The 20,026-nt window shown below is 37.1% G+C and overlaps 1 protein-coding gene across 1 annotated transcript; it reads left to right on the top strand.

Moving 5' to 3' along the window:
- Positions 1-607: 607 nt before the first annotated feature.
- Positions 608-18,820, top strand: tm9sf2 (transmembrane 9 superfamily member 2). Its single transcript, XM_042501900.2, has 17 exons — positions 608-846; positions 2,415-2,482; positions 3,292-3,385; positions 6,067-6,194; positions 6,931-7,060; positions 7,822-7,946; positions 8,809-8,917; positions 9,919-9,998; positions 11,442-11,550; positions 11,782-11,914; positions 12,637-12,756; positions 12,964-13,021; positions 13,172-13,331; positions 13,894-14,045; positions 15,226-15,337; positions 16,342-16,513; positions 18,277-18,820. The coding sequence occupies exons 1-17, from the start codon at positions 730-732 to the stop codon at positions 18,342-18,344; spliced, it is 1,935 nt and encodes a 644-aa protein (XP_042357834.1). The 5' UTR covers positions 608-729; the 3' UTR covers positions 18,345-18,820.
- Positions 18,821-20,026: the final 1,206 nt, after the last annotated feature.

The following is a 20,026-nucleotide window of genomic DNA, read 5'->3' as shown; positions in this document are numbered from 1 at the left end:
GATGTCTCTGAAATCTACGCCTATATGCTTGGAGCATATAACAACATGGATACAGCATGTTATTTATTGTCAAATATTTGCATTTTTTGAGGTCTGTTGGCCTCTTGTGCTCAGATTATTAGATTATTATACTTTATCATGATCATTACACACAAAATTAATTACTGGGATTGATTCTTGTACAAATATTTCACAAAAATGATCATTGTCAAAGTCATAAAAATGTGTCTTTCATTTCTATCACTTCCAGAAATGAATTAAGTGCATTTAATTTCTGCAACAATCACACTGAAAACGGATATTTAAGTTATTGTTATTATTATTAAACTATTTCCATCACTTCCAGAAATTAATTTATTATTTATTTATTCTAATTATTTTATTAATTATTAATTATTACTTAATTATAAAAAAATGAGTAAAGCGCATTTAATATTTACAAATATTACTATAATATATTTACTATAACTGTAATAATAATAATAATAATAATAATAATAATAATAATAATAATAATAATAATATTATTATTATTATTATCATTATCCTTGATCCCACAATGCTCCGCTTCACTTACTGCAGGACTTCCGGCATGTGACGTGTCTGCCTGCTGCAGAACCGGATGCTTGTGGCTGTCGGTCTGCTGTGGGTGTCAGATGCGGTGTAAACTGCGAAGAGGAGCCAGTTAACGGTGTCTCATCTTGGCTGAAGACGGTGGCCGGTGCGGAGATGTTGCGGTGGCTGCTTGGAGCCGCGCTGCTGGCTCGAGCGGCCGGGTTTTACCTCCCGGGTCTCGCGCCCGTGAGCTTCTGTGAGCCCGGAAAAGACCAAGTTCCAGACTGTAAGGTAAACACTACATGTCCCACATCACCTGTGTAGTTGCCAGATGTTACAACCAAATAACTGAATAACCAGCATAAAGTACAACTACTACACATTTACACAGGAGGTATTTGAATGCAGCAGGCGGGCTCGTTCTTTGTAAACAGATATTATGTGTGTGACTTAGCTAACGTTAGCAAAACAAACAGCACAGCGACGGTAACGGAGGCTGTGATAACAAGATAGCAAGCTAGCTGTAATGTGTTAGCTACTGTTAAATAGCTTTACCTCAAAGTAACTTCGCTAGTCTGGACGTCAAACTAATAACAAATACGAAACAAGATACTTGCCTGGTCTTTGCTATAAATTCAAACGCGTCTACAACAACTTCAAATGCACATAGCCAAAATATAATTGGAAAAATTAAGCTGATTAACTTTCATTTTCTAAGGAGTCTGGAAAGTGGTAGCTTATGTAACGGGATGCTTTTAGGGTCCCATGCTCCCCAGCTTAGTATCCTCATAACTTAGGGACTGTACTCTATTTGCAGAGTAAATATACTGTAGGTTGGCTGGGATGTGACTTCGGTATTTGTCATATCATGATAATATCATATCTAAATATGTAAAATATATAATATATATATGTAAAATCATTACCCTCCCTGGAAAATGCACGACCCTTCCTTCACAATGAATAACTTACTTCAGAGGATCTGGCTATGACAAATGGTGTGATTATGGAGATTTTTTTTCAAAGAAAACATGCCTTTCAAACCCACCTGCAAGTTTTCGGGTTCTGAGGGTATTTAAAATACATACAAAATACAACTATTTAAAATTGGTTGTTCCTCCTCTAAGCCAAAATCAAAAGTATAACCCTTGTTGGTGTTTGATCTAAGTTATCCTCAGCACAATCAGGGCGACATATTTGAATTTCTGCCAGCAAGTCTTTGCTTACTGAGGGGACAGATGGACTGGCACGGAGGGACATTCAAGAATCTTTGTACTCTCACGCTGAGTAGCCAGCCAATGATAACTATAGTGATGTCATGAGAAGATGTGTTGTAGTCAGGGCTTGGTTTGTCATTAATCAACACATACAAAACAAAAATTCTTTTTGTCTCAGAGGCTCCTGGAGAAGAACTCAAACACATTTTCTGTTTTCCCGGGGACGCTGAGACCCTGTTAATATCAAGCTGTGATGCTGATGCTGTAAAAATGAAGTATGCAAATAAACATCTCTTGAAATGCCACATTCACACAAACAAAAGCAAAATAGCCATCATTAACATAGACCTACCTGTTAGTCTTTCTGGCCGAATCAGTTACCTGGCAGTAGTCAGTAGTCAGTTACCTGGCGGTAGTCACATGATTAAAAAAATGTCTTTACTTACCCAAACTTATCCACATTGTTTCTGAAAAAGACACGCTGCTATTGAGTTTTTAAAATGTCATTTTAATATCCACACGTTAAGGTGTAAAAAACAAAAGCAACCAACCAAGAAACAATAACCTCATGAAAATGAATGTCTGATATGAGCATACTTGCAGTCTTCCTGATATGTATCTGTTTGCTTTGTTTCCTTCTAGTCGACCATTGAGCTATTTGTGAACAGGCTGGATTCAGTGGAGTCTGTTCTACCTTACGAATATACTGCGTAAGTGACAACATCCAGTTTCATACCATTTGTTTGCTTTATCTTTTTCGGATTTTTTGTCATTTCATCACTGTTTTTAATTCCTTCAGGCCGCACAGCCTGTTTCTCCATGCTTTATTTTTGTCTGAAAGCATTCAAGAAATAGTTGAAGTTTAAAGCTGATTTTTGAGTAGATGCAGAGTCTTTTTATCCATTAATTGCAAAAAGTGTAGCAGAGAACAGCATCCAATCTGTTGTAAGTAGCTAATTTATGTTTTTATCATGGATTATTCACGCCAGATTTAATATAAATGAGATATAATAAATTCTGGTGATGAAAAATATTATTTTTCATGAGTAGATGTGAATGAGACCATGGTCCGTTTTTTAAATATAAAATTAAAAAGAAAAAATACACCACTACCTCAAAAGTGAAAGTTATTATGAACCTCCTCCCACCACCCTTTCCCCCCAACAACAAAAAAGATTCAAACACTGTTTTCTTCTGTTAGGTTATAACATGTTGGTTACATTTTATATGCACTATTTTTCTTTTCTAAAATGGTATTAGGATTTACAGAAATGGATGTCTATTTAACAGCAGTTGCTGGAAAACATTTCAGCATGATGAAAAGTTTCAATGGACAAACAGTGCATCAGCAGCTGCCATGTGTCATTCTAGTGGGATGTAATTTCGGAGTTCTCTCCCTCATGAGGACGTGCGGCCCAGATAACAAGTTCCTGAATGCAGTGTGTACTTGGAAATAAAGGTGTTGTGCAGGTTGATACTTCCTCCCCGAACTTTGAATGTTCACCTCCTGTTTGTGCAGGTTTGACTTCTGCTCAGAGAAAACAATGAAACGACCATCAGAGAACCTGGGCCAGGTGCTTTTTGGGGAGAGGATCGAACCCTCACCATACAAGGTAAAACACAGCTACACACACACACACACACACACACACACACACACACACAAACTGACTCAGCCACACACTGTTAAGATGCAGTTGAATCAATTTAATAGGTTAATTATTATCATTAAAAAAGGAAAAAAGTACATTTGAGGGAATTTCTTCAAATTTAGCACGAACGTCCACTTAAACTAAGGGGTGAGCTAAATGGATTTTGGTGGTCAGAGGTTGAAGGTCACTGTGACCTGTCTGTCTTATTCTTGGAAATACGATGTCTCAATAACATTTTGAGGGAATAACTTCAAATTTAGTAGACGCAATAATGAGCTGATTAGATTTTAGTGGTCAAAGGTCACCATGACCTTGCATTGATGTCATTATTGTGGAGGTGAGATCTAAAGAACACCTTGAAGGAATTTGTTCAAATTTGACACGAACAATCACTTGGACTCAACAATGACCTGATTAGGTGGAGCAGGTGCCACATGTACAGAGGTTGTGTCCTCGCTGCAGTGGCCGCGGGTTCGAGTCTGGCCTCGGCCCTTTGCTGCATGTCATCCCTTCTCTCTCTCCCCCTTTCATGCTGTGTTTGTCCTATCAAAGAAAGGCAATGGAAAAGCCCCTAAAATATCTAAAAAAAACCAAAACAAAACAAAACAATGACTTGATTAGAATTTGGTGCTCAAAGATGGTCAAGGTCACCGCGACCTTGCATCTGTCTCATTTTCATGAATGCAATATCTGACGTTAAGTTGAGTTTCCTCATATTTGGCACAACCGTCCACTTGGACTCAAGAATGAACTGATTGGATTCTGGTGGTCGAAGGTTAAAGGTCAAGGTCATGGTGATCACATACAACATGTTTTTGGCCATAACTCAAGGACCACCTTGAAACTGTGCTGATTGTAGTGATCTTTTGTGAAGCATGCATGTTTTCATAATCATGGATGTAAACTGAAAGTGCAACGTGACAGGTGTGCAGAGCCTTACAGCCACAGGGCAGTATATCTAGTGTATTATTCTTTTTACTTTTAGTGTTATCAATTTCATATCAGAAAAGTTGCATTTCACTTCTATAGCCTTTTGTAACCTGTTGCCTTTTGGGAAAATGTTTGCTCAGTGTTGATACAGTGTAATACGCAAGTATTTATAATAATAATTTTTATTATTATTATATTAATAAAATGTATTTGTATCACACCTTTCAGTCAAGAAATGCAGCCCAACTTGCTTTACAAGATAAAAACATAACATGCACCAAGCGCTTCACATAAAAAGACATGGAAGACATACGACATAATAAAACCTGCAGGTCAAAATAAAATAAGACCAATACAGGAAGCATAGAATGCAGCCTCACATGGATAAAACCCACTTGAAAATACTCGTAAAAGTAAGATAAAGTAAGCATAAGAGCTGAATGCACAGAATGCACAACATAAGATGGAAAATAAAATGAATAAATAAAACCCGTAGACATTAAGAATAAAAATAGATTTAAAATCTTTCTTATTTTAATCATAAAAATAGATAGATAAATTACCAGCAGGCAATATGTAACCTTGGTCCTCAGCAAGAGGATTGTATTTGTCTTTGACACTTACAATACTGTCTGTTCAGAAGAAATGAAAAGAAGCAGATTGTTATGCATTAGTTATTTTCCTCACTGTACTGAACCTACACTGAACTATGACTCTTAAACCCAACCACCGCATCTGGGTACCTTTACACCATAAGTGAAGAAATTAATAATGTGGAAAGGAACTCACGAAAAACATAATGCTTAAAATATGTTATTGCAAAACCAAAAGGTGAAGTGAAAAAAATTGCCTGTGCCTAAATTATGGTGCGCCAAAACAAAAAAGTTTAGCGCACAGTCCAGCTAATGCAAGAAGTTAATCTGGAGACCTGTGTTGAAGTTGGAGTTATATTTCAGTGTTCAGACTCTGCTTTTCTCTACATGTCTATAATACACAATAGATTCATGACAGCACAGAGCATTGATGGATGAAGAACCAGTGGAGCAGACACAACAGAGGCAAACATTGTTGGGATGTGTAATTCAGCTGGACAGCTGTGGGTGTGTCACATGCTCTGTATTTACTTTGATGAAGCTGTTTACTGACTGAGAAGCCACAGAATATATAGATTTAATGGGAGTGTACTTAACTGACATTATGCTTGGATCATAATGACATTAACAAACAGTATGATGTTTCCCACTATGAGAAGATTATTGGTAAGCAGCAGGGATTAACAATCCATAAAATTCTGGGTTTAGTATGTTACAGTGGTGTAACAGTTTGGTACATTTTCGATACAGCAGAAAACTAGAATTATTTTATTTTATTTTATTGTTTGATTGATTTTATTTTTTTCTCTTTCTTTTTTAATTGTACGAAAGTAACATATTTTCGGCTTGGTTTTTGTATGGTGGTGTGGCAGATGTTGACACGTTTAAGTCGGGCTCAATCAAATTCAGCGATTTCTCTCGAAACACATTTTAAGCAGCTGCCATTATGATGAACATTGCTGAATAAAACAGTGTAGTTGATGTCTATGTGCCATAATTTGTATTTGATTCTATGGGTTTTACAGTCATTGTATATTGTCTCATTGCACAGTGGAGAATGATGAACCCAGCAGTTTTAGAGCCTTAATGCAATCATACGATCTGTGTCCTGTGTGCCAGTTTGAGTTCAAGAAAGCTGCCATGTGTCAGAAGGTGTGCACCAGAACCTACGACACCAAAAACCCTGCAGACAAAGCCAAACTGGACTTCCTCAAGAAAGGCATGCTGCTCAACTACCAGCATCACTGGTATGTATCATTCACTGACATCATCACATAAAGTGAAGGAAAATACAGCCAAATGCACAGCAGCATGCACACACCAAAAACACATCACTGTGTGATGTGGAAATCAATCTTCACTTTGACTTCACTGGCACTTCTTCCAGCTCTAAGAAAGACAAAATATGCAGTTTAGGAACAAGTGACAGAACTAACAAACATTCAGTGTCAGAAACGCAGGACGATGTTGATCCATGTGATCCAGGTTTCGCAGGGGATTTGGTTATGTTTCCTGATTTGTCGCAAAAGATATCCTCAGGGACCGTCACAAATTTGAATATCCAATGCTGATGTCTGTTTTTACAGTTTGTGCTATGATAGATGATGTATTTTAGTTAGAAATCGTGGTTTTCAAACCAGCCCACTTAATATCAGTGCTGTATGGTGTCAGATGTGAGATGAGGAGATGGGCACAAATGTGGAAGTGAGAATCTATGTGGAACAAATAAAGGGATGTGTGTAATCAGATAGGTGTAGATTGCCACTGTGTGAGTAAATATGTCTGTAATGACTTATTTAATTAAAACATCCAGTAAATAAATGAAAAGATTTAAGTCAATGTTTATCCTTTTGTTAGTGGTGCAGAATTGGTCTGCAGTTTGTTTGGATTCAATCTTTCCCTTTGCACTGTGTAGATTGGTGAGCATCACAAGCTTTGTTTCTCTCTCTCTGTGTGTGTGTGTGTGTGTGTGTGTGTGTATAGGATTGTGGATAACATGCCAGTCACCTGGTGCTACGACGTGGAAGATAGACAGAAGTTCTGCAATCCTGGGTTCCCCATTGGCTGTTACGTCACAGAAGGAGGTCGACCGAAAGATGCCTGCGTGGTCAATGTGAGTATCTTACACACGGACACACATAAAAACCTAAATCTTTAACTATATACGTTAAGTTTTCATCAGTCAGAAATATTCTTAAAAGATGAGTAACTCTAACTAACAAGTGCAGATCTGTATAAAATGATCAGTGAGCTCTGATACATCATCATCAGTGGGATGCAGACACTGTCTACTGTCACGTTAGCATTTTAAGGCCAGTATCCTGAGATTTGAGGTACATGGATAAAAAGCAACACTTTGTAATTAACTGAAGAGGTAAAGTAAGAGTACTTAAGAAAATGGGGAACTGAGTAAATGCTACCATACGTGAGAAAAACCAAAGGCAGGATAAAACCTATAGATAAAAGATAAAAAATAAATATGTCATTGATAAATTATATAAATAAATAAAATTTTAAAATATTAAAAACAGTAAAATAATATATCTATATATATGCTATATATAAAATGATATAGCATCAAGTAAAAGAGACTAAAATGTATAAATGAATAGTCAATAGATAAATGAATAGGTACAATTTAAATAAATGCAAACTAAAAAGATAGATCTTGAGTTTTCTTTTAAAAATATCAACCCACTCTGCTGCCCTCAGGTCTTCAGACAGGCTGTTCCACAAACGTGGAGCATAGTAATAAAACAGATGCCTCACCGTGGGTTTTGGTGTTGACTTTTGGGACTTTTAAATAATATAATAACTGTAATAACACTTTGTTACCCTTGAGTTGAACCTTTTTGTCTTGGGTTTGTTTTTCAGTCTAACTTTAATGAAAAAGATGCTTTTTACATCTTTAACCACGTGGACATCACCATCCATTACCACATCGTCGAGCATGAACAGCTGGGAGCACGACTGGTTGCCGCCAAGATCGAACCCAAAAGGTGATAAATGACACTTGAGCTGACATGGAGCTCTCTGTGATAGGAGGCTGTCCTGAACCTGTGACTTTACACATTCTTCATCGACTTGCCATACCCTTCTGTCCTACTGATGCCACCTTTATAATGCATTTATTATTATACACTTCTTTGGTTGCATTTTTCGGCAACTCACACTGATTATAATGTCTCATTTGTTTGGCTGGAGATGTTATTTTTCCGGGTTGTCCATCTGTATGCACATCCATACGTATGCCCATCCCATACTCGTGAATGCATTATCTCAAAAACACCTTGTGGGAATTTCTTAAAATTTAGCACAGATGTCCACCTAGACTCAAGGATGAACTTGTTAGATTTTGGTCGTCAAATGTCAAAGTCAATATCCATCTCATTCTTGTGAATATAACATCTTGAGAATGCTTTGAGGGAATTTCTTCAGAAAACACAGACAATCACTTGGAGTCAAAGATGAACTGATAAGAATTTGTTTTTCAAAGGTCAGTGTCACCGTGACCTTGCTTCCATCTTATTCTCTTAGTATCTGATGAAAGCCTTGAGGAAGTTTACTCAATTTTTGGCTTGACTGGTGCAAACAACCGCATGGCTATAATTCTAGTTTTGGCCTTGTCAGAATGTAGATAGTTTCTTTTTTTTTTGTTGTTTACATTTTGGCCCACTGTAGAACTTCTTTTGGATGCAGGCGCTCTAGTGCTGTCCACTGGTATGACAACCATGTAAACTAGTAGAATAGTGTGGTGTTAATTAGCGTTCTTGTAGTTTCTGCCTTTATTGTGATCAAATTAGATAACTGGTAGATTTCACTACTTTAATCAGTTGCTTCTGTCTCTCTTTCTTTGTCCAGCTATGAAAACCCCAAAGATAACCCTGACTGCTCTGGAGGCCCAAAATTCCTGAAAAACAAGCACACAGGAGTGTTTGAGATCCCATACACCTACTCTGTCTTCTTTGAGGTCAGTACAATAATATCGTGTCAGTGTTTTTTAAATGCTGTCCATGTTTTGTGAGACTAATGGAGCCCCAGGCTACAAATTGAAAATTGACTCTGGAATGGCTGGAATTTGTATAAAGAGAAAAATACGATCCAGCGCAAGTAATTATTTTGGTCAAAGACTTTTTACTGGAAGAAAAACATTTTTTTCCAGTGTGGATGCAAAGCGGTGCACAGAGCAGGGCAACTTTCATAGGTAGTTTCAGACTGAAGCACTTTTCACTGTCAGCACTCACGTTGTAGTGAGTACCAAATGTACTTGTGCCCATCTGTGGGCTTGTGGGTGTGTAGGTCTCAAATGAGGTGTTGACAGGTTCATTGTTTGCATATTGCTATTTTGAGGCAGTGTTGCGCCACTGACCAAGAAAAACCTGTTCTTCAGAATGATGCAGTATTTTCTTGCCGTTTGAAGGATGCATTACATACGTCAATTTACAACCTGTGTATACTCTGCTTATTACACACACAGGGGCACAGGTATGGGTTGTGAGTTGGTGAAATAATGCATCATTAACCCTTTGAAATTAAAATAAGCTCTGGAAATTTGTCCAGATGTTAATAAATTATTGATTGAAAGTTATGTTATACATTTATTATTGATTTTAACCACTTTTTTAAAGCCACTTTTTAAAGTCTAATTTTCAGGTAATTGTGTTCTTTTTTCTTAATTTCTTGCTAAGTATTGGTTAATTTTTCAAGTTGTTATTGCCTTCTTCCCATGCTTTTGAAAGAAACCATGGCTGTTTACTCAGGTATTAAAGGGTTAATGAGGAAAATATTCTCATTCTTTAATATGTAAATATAGCGGAGATCAGAGCAGAGATTCTCCCCATAAGAGAGATTCTGTGCAAATGAATGCAGAACGAGCAGCGTAACATCATTTATCACTTCAGAAAACCTTAAAGCACTGCAACTGCGTAAATCTAGGTGTGTGTGTGTGTGTGTGTGTGTGCACGCTTGTAGGAAGACAAGAATATTCGCTGGGCATCTAGATGGGACTACATCCTGGAGTCCATGCCTCACACCAACATTCAGTGGTTCAGGTAAGACTCTAATGCACACACACGCGTGCGCACGCGCACACACACACACACACACACACACACACACACACACACACACACACACACATATTAATATTGTGCCAGAATCTGTATCTTAAATGTAATTTGACCTAAATCATTGTTGACACAAATTTAAGAGGTGATCAGTTTGCTCATTAAGATTTGGGAGCACGCAGGGGCAGATTAAGGCTGGGCAGTGTATCGACTTTTTGAGGTAAATCAATATAATTTTAAAAGAGATTTAGGATGAGACAGTAATGTTTGCATCAATATGTTTTGATTTCGTGTTACACAACCTGTTTCCTCTGTGAAACCGTGCCTGTGTTTGCATCTCTTCTTTCTCACACTCTCTGTGCAACCCACCCCCACACGTGCACAACTTCTCTTGTATCATAGAAGGAGACAGAGCGCTCTATGTTAATCGCTCAGTTATTCAGTGTATTCAGGCCTTTATGTTCCACGTGTGGTCGATACAATGAATGTAAATACTGCAGCAGCATCAGTGCTGTAGTTTTGCAGGTCTTATATGTGAGTCAGAGATGCTGGTTTGTTTGAGATGAGAGTTTGTGTGTGAGGTGAATCAATAGCATTGCCTCATTCTACCTGGTAGTTGTAGTCTATCATGTGACAGTGAGATGACAGCTGGATGCGGGGATGCAGATGTGTTTATTGAAACAGTGACAATACAGACATTTTTATATATCAGATGTAACGTGGACAGTCTTTCACTCTCTCACTCTCTTTCTATGTTCAACCCACCAGACTCCATTTAAATAAACTGTAATTTAATTCATAACTCCAAATGTCCCTCAGGTTCAGTATTAGTATATCCCTAATAATAATAATTGGTGTTTTTTTTTTAATTGTTTTTTATCTTTTACTTACAGCTTTCAAATGCATGATTGGAAACCTGATTTAGTTATTTGAGCATCTGTTAATAAAAACAAATCATTGTAAAATAAATAAATAAATAAATAAATAATTTATCACTGCAAAACACACGTTATTCAAAGTTGAATGTGCAAAGTAAAACTCAAAAAAGCTGCCTTGGGTCATCTCTGCACTGTTCAAATAAACTCTTAATTCCCCCAGTAAGATGTGAAATGCAGGTGAGTTTAGTGAGTTGATAACGATTTTGGGGCTGTTTCAAGTTAAACAAAAAGGATCTTACTTTTTAACCAAAAGGTCTATCTATATCTGTCAGGATCCTTTCAGTAACGTTGTCAGATGCTGATGGAATGCTGATAACAGATCATTAATTACTCTTCCCATTAATCACTGTTACACAAATAAACATGCAGAAATAGGAACCAGGTTAAAAATGCTGAAGTTACCCTTTATGTAATGAGCCAGAGTGGTTAAGCAGCAATAACTTATTTGGCTGTGCTGTTTTGTTTTATTTTTAATTTTTTAATCACCCAGCATAATGAACTCGTTGGTGATCGTGTTGTTCCTGTCTGGAATGGTGGCCATGATCATGCTGAGGACTCTGCATAAAGATATCGCCAGATACAATCAGATGGACTCTGTGGTGAGTACCTGTCTGCATGGCTCAAAGAAACACTGCTGAGATGGAGCTCACGTCTGACAGTTTTTCAATAAGTTCTCAGTTATAGATGATTCATTAACATCATATTTACTATCACAGGTAACATGAGCATACAAGGCACTCATGGCACCACTGGAATATGACACAATATCTGGTGCACATTAGGGGTCAAGCTGTGTTCTAATATTATCTGCTCATCTATCTTGTCCTCAGGAGGACGCTCAGGAGGAGTTTGGGTGGAAGTTGGTCCATGGAGATGTTTTCCGACCTCCCAGGAAGGGAATGCTGCTGTCTGTTTTCCTAGGCTCGGGAACCCAGATCTTCATCATGACCTTTGTCACCCTTTGTATGTCTTTTTTTATATCTTTATCTTCATGGTTGTGTAGTAGAATTAGTCAAGATGCAAACTGGTGCCTCCTTGTGGTGACAGTGCCTGATGTTTTGCTCTTGACAAACCACGAGCTGTCCTGTTTTTCTTTGTCCACTCTTTATTTCCCTACTAAAAACAGAAGTCTTTCCACGGATCCACAAAAACAACTGAAAAAGCTGTAGTTTTCATGCCAGGCCAGTAGTTGGTGCTGTAACTTTGTAATGACACACCAAAGAAGAACACCGCATGCGAGTACGAAATGTGACCGTGACGTCACTGTTCTCACAGGACCCGTGTATTGCCAGTTTACACAGCAACAGAAGGGGTGCTGTGTACAAAAGATTACATTTTGGAACCTGGTTTCAGAAGTTCGGCCAGGCTGCAACAAAAGTTTAATGTTTCATGCAAAAACTGTTGCCGTGTAAACGGCACCTAAAAGATAAACTCAGTGAGCACTTTAGTTATGCTCTCAGGCTCCCTCTTCTGTTTTATGAAATGTTGTGTTTTGAGTTTCACCCAATTCAGTATTGTTCTGCACTTGAGAGCCATAAAACCCAATAACATTAGCCAACATTTCAACTGATTTTCTGTATTAGCATAAGCCCAAAAGGTCCAGTATCAGTTTGCTCTATAGCTGCTTTTATTTATTCTAACTTCAAATGTATAAACTGTAATAATGTCATCTCTCTGCTCTCCAGTCTTTGCCTGCCTTGGCTTCCTGTCTCCAGCAAACCGTGGTGCTCTGATGACGTGCGCTGTTGTTCTCTGGGTTCTTCTGGGAACTCCTGCTGGATATGTGGCTGCTCGCCTCTACAAATGTAAGTGAGAAAGGAAACAGAAGTGTTTTTATGTTGGATGGAAAAAAAAGGATGAAAGGTATTGTGATTATTGCCATAATTTAGCTTTAAGTATATATACATATATATATATATATATATATATATATATATATATATATATATATATATATATATATATATATATATATATATATCCTTTCTCCTTATGTTTGTTTTAAAAATCAGCTTTCGGAGGAGAGAAGTGGAAGACCAACGTTCTGCTGACAGCCTTCCTCTGTCCCGGGTAAGACTGTTGGACCGGCTAATACACTGAACGTAATAATAAACACAAAGATACAGTGGAAGTTTCCTACATGAGAAAGACACAAACACTCGACTACACTCTCTAAATCTCTTACTTTCCCTCGTCTAACATCCTCTCCTCTCTGCTCAGGGTGGTGTTTGCAGATTTCTTTGTGATGAACTTGATCCTGTGGGGTGAAGGATCTTCAGCAGCCATGCCTTTTGGGACCCTGGTGGCCATATTGGCTCTGTGGTTCTGTATCTCAGTGCCACTTACCTTTATAGGAGCGTACTTTGGCTTCAAGAAGGCAGTAAGTGTATACAAACATCAACCAGTCATACCTCATACATTGTGTCATTATTAGCATAAATCTGAAATTGAAATGTATTTTGAACATGTAAAAAAGGGACAGAATGAACATGGAAACATACACAAACATGCAGCCTGTTTTTGGGTGTAACCCTGAACTCTGTGTTCAGTCAGTTCTGAGTATGTTCACTCTGAGTTAAGCTCGTGCATGCTGACTGAAAAAAAGTCACCATCAAGTAATAAAATAACCACATGTGAAAAATAATACAAAACCACAGCAGGACTAATGTAGCTGCTGCAAGAGTCTGTAGCTCGGTCAAGTGTTGTCTATGTTTTCTTCTGTGTTATCATGATGATCTAATATGTCCTCCCCAAACTTATTTAAGAAATGCAACAAGAAAGTGAAGATGATGTATCGTGGTACACATTATGAAATGTAATTAATGTGTCTTTTTAAAATAGTTTTTATGAATGACTGTTTCAGGCGGGGCCTGTCTGAATCTTGTTTGACTCTCTCTCTGTCTCTCTGTCTCTCTGTCTCTTTCTGTCTCTGATTGTTTCAGGGTATTGAACACCCAGTGCGGACCAATCAGATCCCTCGTCAAGTCCCAGAGCAGTCGTTCTACACAAAGCCTTTCCCTGGTATCGTCATGGGAGGAATTCTGCCTTTTGGATGTATATTTATTCAGCTCTTCTTCATATTAAACTCCATCTGGTGAGAATGCATCCAAAATCATGATTTATAGAAAGTCAGAATGCGTCTTGTAAACTCAGATTTTGTCACAAAATTTGCTAAGAATCAGTAAAGTAGCACTCACAGTCAGAGCTGTGGGGAGTCTTAAAATGGTGATCTCATTTGTTTCATACAGTTCTTCTGAAGTGTCTCAATTATTAACATTAGCCTGAAATTGTCGGTTTTTAGGTTATAGTGGGGCTAACTGCTGATACCTTTTTGTTTTTATCTATCTTCATCAAATTTTCCCAAATTGAGTAAATGGGAGGTTTAAGATAATGGACTGTAGTTTTATATTACTGAACAGATACACATTAACCCTTTAAAACCTAGTTAGACATCTTTTTCTGTGCTCACTCAGATGTCTCTCACCTGAGCAAATTAGTTTGATTAAAAAAAAAAAACATGGGGAAAAAGGCAATGACCAACTTGGCAAGAAATGTCCCACAAATTGTAAGAAATTTACAAAATGTGATGATGAAAATGGCCTCAAAATGACTTTAAATAATGGTGGAGGATTATTATAAAAATGACCAAAAACTAGGAAAAAAATGTCCAGAAAACTATTCATCATCTTTCTAATAATATATTTAATGTTATGTTACAGTTATGTTCTTTCTATGGGTCATTTTCTTGTTTGCTATTGTTTCGAACATTACTGGGGGAGGTGTGTGCTTATTTTCAGGTAATTTTTTTTGTGATTTCTTTCTAGTTTTCGGGCCATTTGTTGTTAAGTTGCTCATTACACTCTTTCCACTTTTATTAAAGAAATCAAACCAGATTGCTCAGGTTTTAAAGAATTAACAGAATGACTTTACCCCTCTGTCAACTATGACAGAGTGTATGAAAGCCCCACATGAATGATCTAATCTGACAGAACCAGAAATAAACAACATTTCAACAACATGTTCAATTCTTCAACCAGTTCAATTCCAGTCTGGGACCTTTGTTGCATGTCCTCCTCTCTTCTTCCTTTTCACGTCCGCCTCCTCACTGTCAAGCTGTCCAATAACGGCAGAGATGACAAAAGAAAAGAAAAGAAAGATACTGTTTCACAGCCAGTCAACAAATATGAAAACAGGCTGTCCGTGACATGTCTTCCCATGTAATGCACTGTATTTAGTGTCGTTTATCTAAGGACGTGTCTCTGTCTGTCCTCCAGGTCCCATCAGATGTACTACATGTTCGGCTTCCTCTTCCTTGTCTTCATTATCCTGGTCATCACCTGCTCTGAGGCCACCATCCTGCTCTGCTACTTCCACCTGTGTGCCGAGGTGAACAGCACATTCAGTGTTACACCTCAACATTATCAGCTTTATGTTGCAGGGATGATATTCACACTGATCCTTCTGTCATGAAGACCAGCTACGTTTATTTATAACACACATCTCAGCAGCAGGGTGAAAAAGAGACACAAGAAACACATCAGGAGAGGACATTTAAATACAATCAACAACTTAAAGAGCTAAAGAACAGAAAATAAAAACAAGCTTAAGTTAATGACAGGTATAAAATACAAAAATAAAAAGATACAGTGCAGTATAAGAAATGAATGAATGTTTGATTGAATAAAAGGCAGCAGTAAAGAGAAAAGTATTCAGCTTTGATTTAGTGCAATTACCCCCATGTGCATGGGTATATATATGGTGTATATATATTTATGATTATCGTTATTAGATAGTTAAAATCATTTAGCAGAATAATTATCAATTTTAAGATTTTTCAGAGTAGTTTAATTTTTGTTTTTATTTGCCATGCTTTCGTTTTTTTAAACAGATTTTCAGGTAATTTATGTGCACTTTTTCTTTATTTCTTGCCATTTTTTGGGTAATTCCTTCTGAAAATGCTTATTGCCTTTTTTTCCCTTGTTTTTGTAAGAAATCAAGACAAATTGCCCTGGTTTTAAAGGAATAATCATAGTTTCAATAAATGATAATATCAAGAACTAAACTAAACATAAACATCTCTCTATAAATAAAACATATACAGGCCCTGCTACAGATTTAAGATTAACCCCTTTAGGCCCAGGAGCAGGACATTCAGACAGGGAGGTCTGAGACTGATGGGCAACAAACCAAAAGATGTCTTGACATGTTTGTATTAGTTTTTATTTCATTTTGCTCTGACTTCTGTGATCTGTAATTGATTTAACGCTCTCAGCTCACGGCTCTGGAAACCAGGCTCTGTATCGCTCTTTTAACCCCTTCTGTCAGTGCCTCGGTCTACAAAACTGTCTCTCTTCCCTTCCATCCCAACTGACGGTCTGTCCTCCTCACAGGACTACCATTGGCAGTGGCGCTCCTTCCTGACCAGCGGCTTCACTGCGGTCTATTTCCTGATCTATGCCATTCATTACTTCTTCTCTAAGCTGCAAATCACTGGACTGGCCAGCACCATCCTGTACTTTGGATACACCATGATCATGGCTCTCATCTTTTTCTTATTCACTGGTAGGTATTCAAAAATGGGAAGGGTGAGGCTTGATGTAGGTTTCTGGTTTGGATTGTCCTGACATCTTTCTCATGTGCATTGCCACAGATTTAATTATTTCTGGAGAAAAGACAGGAAGGAACCAAGGCACTTGTCTTTAGGAAAAATGTTAAAATGCCTTTATTTCACCAAAAGTTCTAAAAGTAGAACATGATAATAAATAAATAAATTCTTTGACATGTTCCAGCAGCCAGCCCTCTTCAGGAAGACAAAGACAAAACTGTGAAGACACAAACTTATACACAAATGGTAATTCAGTCAAACAGTTGTAAGAATTCAGAAATCACTTTTGGGTCCTATAACCTTATACCTTACACTGGTTCGCATACATCAATTGTCCAATAAAGTTTTTGGATACAATTGAACTACCAGCTAACAGGTATTAAAACAAGCGAAGAAGAAATCTGACGGTCAGTTGCTTGTGAAGATGGCTGACATGGCGTACAAAGAGGTCTAAAGTTTAGCTACATTTTACCAAAGCTGAAGATAAGGAGGAAGAGAAATGCAGTTCATGTTGCAAAATAATGTCTTGCAAGGAGGGGACACAACATCCACAGCCAAACACATCAACACTGTGCATCACATTAAACCTGACGGGTTTAAAAAACTTCTTCAGCTCCGCCAGCTATTGCTGCAACTGCACAACCGGCACAGTCTTCATCACCATCATCACAGCAGCAGTGTAAGCACAGGCAAACTTTGTAGCAAGTCCTGTCAGTTAAAAATAATCCAGTGTTGATATCTGAGTTGAAATCAGCCGGAGAAGAGCTAGTTAGCTAAATAAATGAGGTAGGTTTCATTATGATGTGTTCAAGGTTGGCTCAGTAAAATGACTGTTAAGCAAAGGTAAATTAAACTCTATCATGATGTGTTCAAATGCAACATTAAGAAAAACAAAATTTTGTTTTTGGGGAGAAAGCTGAATAATACAGTTGCTTTGGTGAGAAATGTGTGTTCCCAGCAATCCAAAAATGGATCGTAGAGATGGAATTATATCATGAGCTCTGATCATCCCGTAATATATCTTTAAAGCTACTGATGCAAAGATTTTTTTGAAGTAAATATTTAAATTAAAGTACAATTATTCATTTAAAAACATGACTGAAAGTGACAGTAGACATTAACCATTACTGATGTGTGAAAATTACAGAATTTCAGTTCTGTTGAAAATGTATTGTTACCTCATCTCTCTATCAAATAATAAAAAAGTGTCAGTAGTGGTTTGAATAAAGACATAAAGGAATCTCGCTAATGTTATCAGTATCAATAAAAATTAACGATCCACATCACTACTCTTTATTTGCTAAATTCTCTGTTTTTTTTACACTTAATTTCACATTTTTATTGAATTTAATTTATTTTTTTAACCCTTAATTCAGCATTTAGTGCATACACATAACCAAAAGAAAGCAATACCAATACAAAGTCAACAAAGCTACTTTAAAAAAGGCATTGAAAACAGATAAAGCGCAGATTACTTGGTATTAGTTTGTAGGTTTGGTTTTGTGTTATTAATTCTTTCGGCTTATGCCCACCCACATACTCTTTTTTTAACCCCTTTTTCTCTTTTCCTAAATTCTCTGCTTACCAACAAGTCTTTTTCACTTCATTAAGCAAACAGATGTTTAAATGTGTTTCTACATTGGCGCTGATTTTGTGATGAGTCATGAAAAGCTTTAATCTAACATAGCTTTAATGAACTGTGTATTTTCTCTGTCCTCAGGCTCAATCGGCTTCTTTGCCTGTTTCTGGTTTGTCACCAAAATCTACAGTGTGGTCAAAGTGGACTGAAGGACCCAAACACACAACAGACTATTTATATGGCTAGAGGGTGTTTTTCTCCCATGAACCTCTGGAACATTGAGCACTGTCAAACTGAACTGAGCGACACAATCTGAACCTTCACCTCCTCCAGCAGAGGACTCTCTGCTTCTGACAGGCGGCTTTTTTCTTTGTTTGTGTGCCTATAAAATGTTTCCGTGTGAGCATGTGTACATTGGGTTGTAATTTTGAACATATGGTATCTATCTGCATATAATCTGAATGACATGAATCATAACTTTACAAAGCCTGCTTCCAGCATCTGACGCGTAGAGAGTCGGTTCATTCAATGCCACCTTACACGGTGCAGCGGCTTTCAGCTGTACCGACTGTCAGCTATCATGTCATTCATTTTAGGTTTCTTTCATGCTCCGTGCACTCTGTTTGCAGATGTAGTTTTGAATTGTAGACATACAAATAAAGCTGAGGGTCTGCTTCTTAACGGTTATATTCTCAAACTGTCATTTTGTGTGCAGCACATTACGTCTTAAAATATGTCCTCACCTTAGAATTATAAGGCTTTATCTGAGTGGTTTTGAGATATTCGTTTTGCAAAGTTTTGCATTCCAAATAGCAATAAATAATATTAACCCGTTTTTGTTTTCTAAATGAAAAGTTAGAAAATGCATAGAACTTAACCCTTTAACTCCCAGCTGAACCTATTTGCTCGAGCACATTTTAAGTCACTGTATCTTGATTAAAATTTTGTTGAATTCAACCTGATGTACCATTTGGTTGAGAAATGTTATGCAAAAAAAAGGTGTAGATGTCAATGTGTCTTTAAAGAGTCTGCCTTTGCTGTTCACCTCCTACAGGAATTTAGGAACAACAAAAAGACTCCAGACATGAAGGATCTGTGGTGAGTTTTTAAAGGTAGGCATATTGATTCAACATGTTACAGTTCCAGAGGTCTTAATGAACAGATTTCTGTAACTTAATACAAAATATGACGATCTTATAAGGGTCAAATAATTTTTTCAAAACATGCTCTACCAAACCGTCGATTTGGCCTTCTTTTGTAAAGGTAGAGAAGCTCAGCAAATGAAACTAAAATTGACTATTTGCTAAGATATAAATGAACTTTGATCATTCATTGTTGTTAAACGATACATTTAATTTTAGCTATTTTATGTATGGTGAAAAAATCAAAAGTATGATTTTTTTTTTTTACTGTCAAAAACCATGTTTTACCAAATGGTTGAGTTGGCCTATTATGGTAAAAGTAGTGACGCTGAGACAAAAAGAATTACATTTAAAATACAAACTGGCAACAAACTGGATTCTGTGGAATTTTCTCACCAAACATGGAATAATATTGAAAAAAGAAACGTGTAATTACAAATATGGCTCCAAAAATACAGCCTATATTTTTTTTTTCATGATGTTGATTTTATGTTGATAATCTGATGTTCTCCATAATGTGACAAAGTGTCCCAGTTAGCAGGGAACGTTATCACAATATTGGTTAAAATTAGTTAAATCATAGAATGTTATTTTATAAAACGTTCCCACAATGTTACATGAGAACAAAGGAAGAGTGTTTTCAAACCAAAAAGCCTGAGATTACAGACCATTTCAATGAAAATGTAATGTGATATGTCAACAACAAATAATAAAAAAAACATTTTAGAAACATTTTTGATGGTTATTTA

The sequence above is a fragment of the Plectropomus leopardus genome, chromosome 13, assembly GCF_026936395.1.
Source record: "Plectropomus leopardus strain MGB_pleo_1.0 chromosome 13, ASM2693639v1, whole genome shotgun sequence".
NCBI lineage: Eukaryota > Metazoa > Chordata > Actinopteri > Perciformes > Serranidae > Plectropomus > Plectropomus leopardus.
Note: the sequence above shows the minus strand (reverse complement) of the source record. Positions and strands in the feature narration are given on the sequence as shown.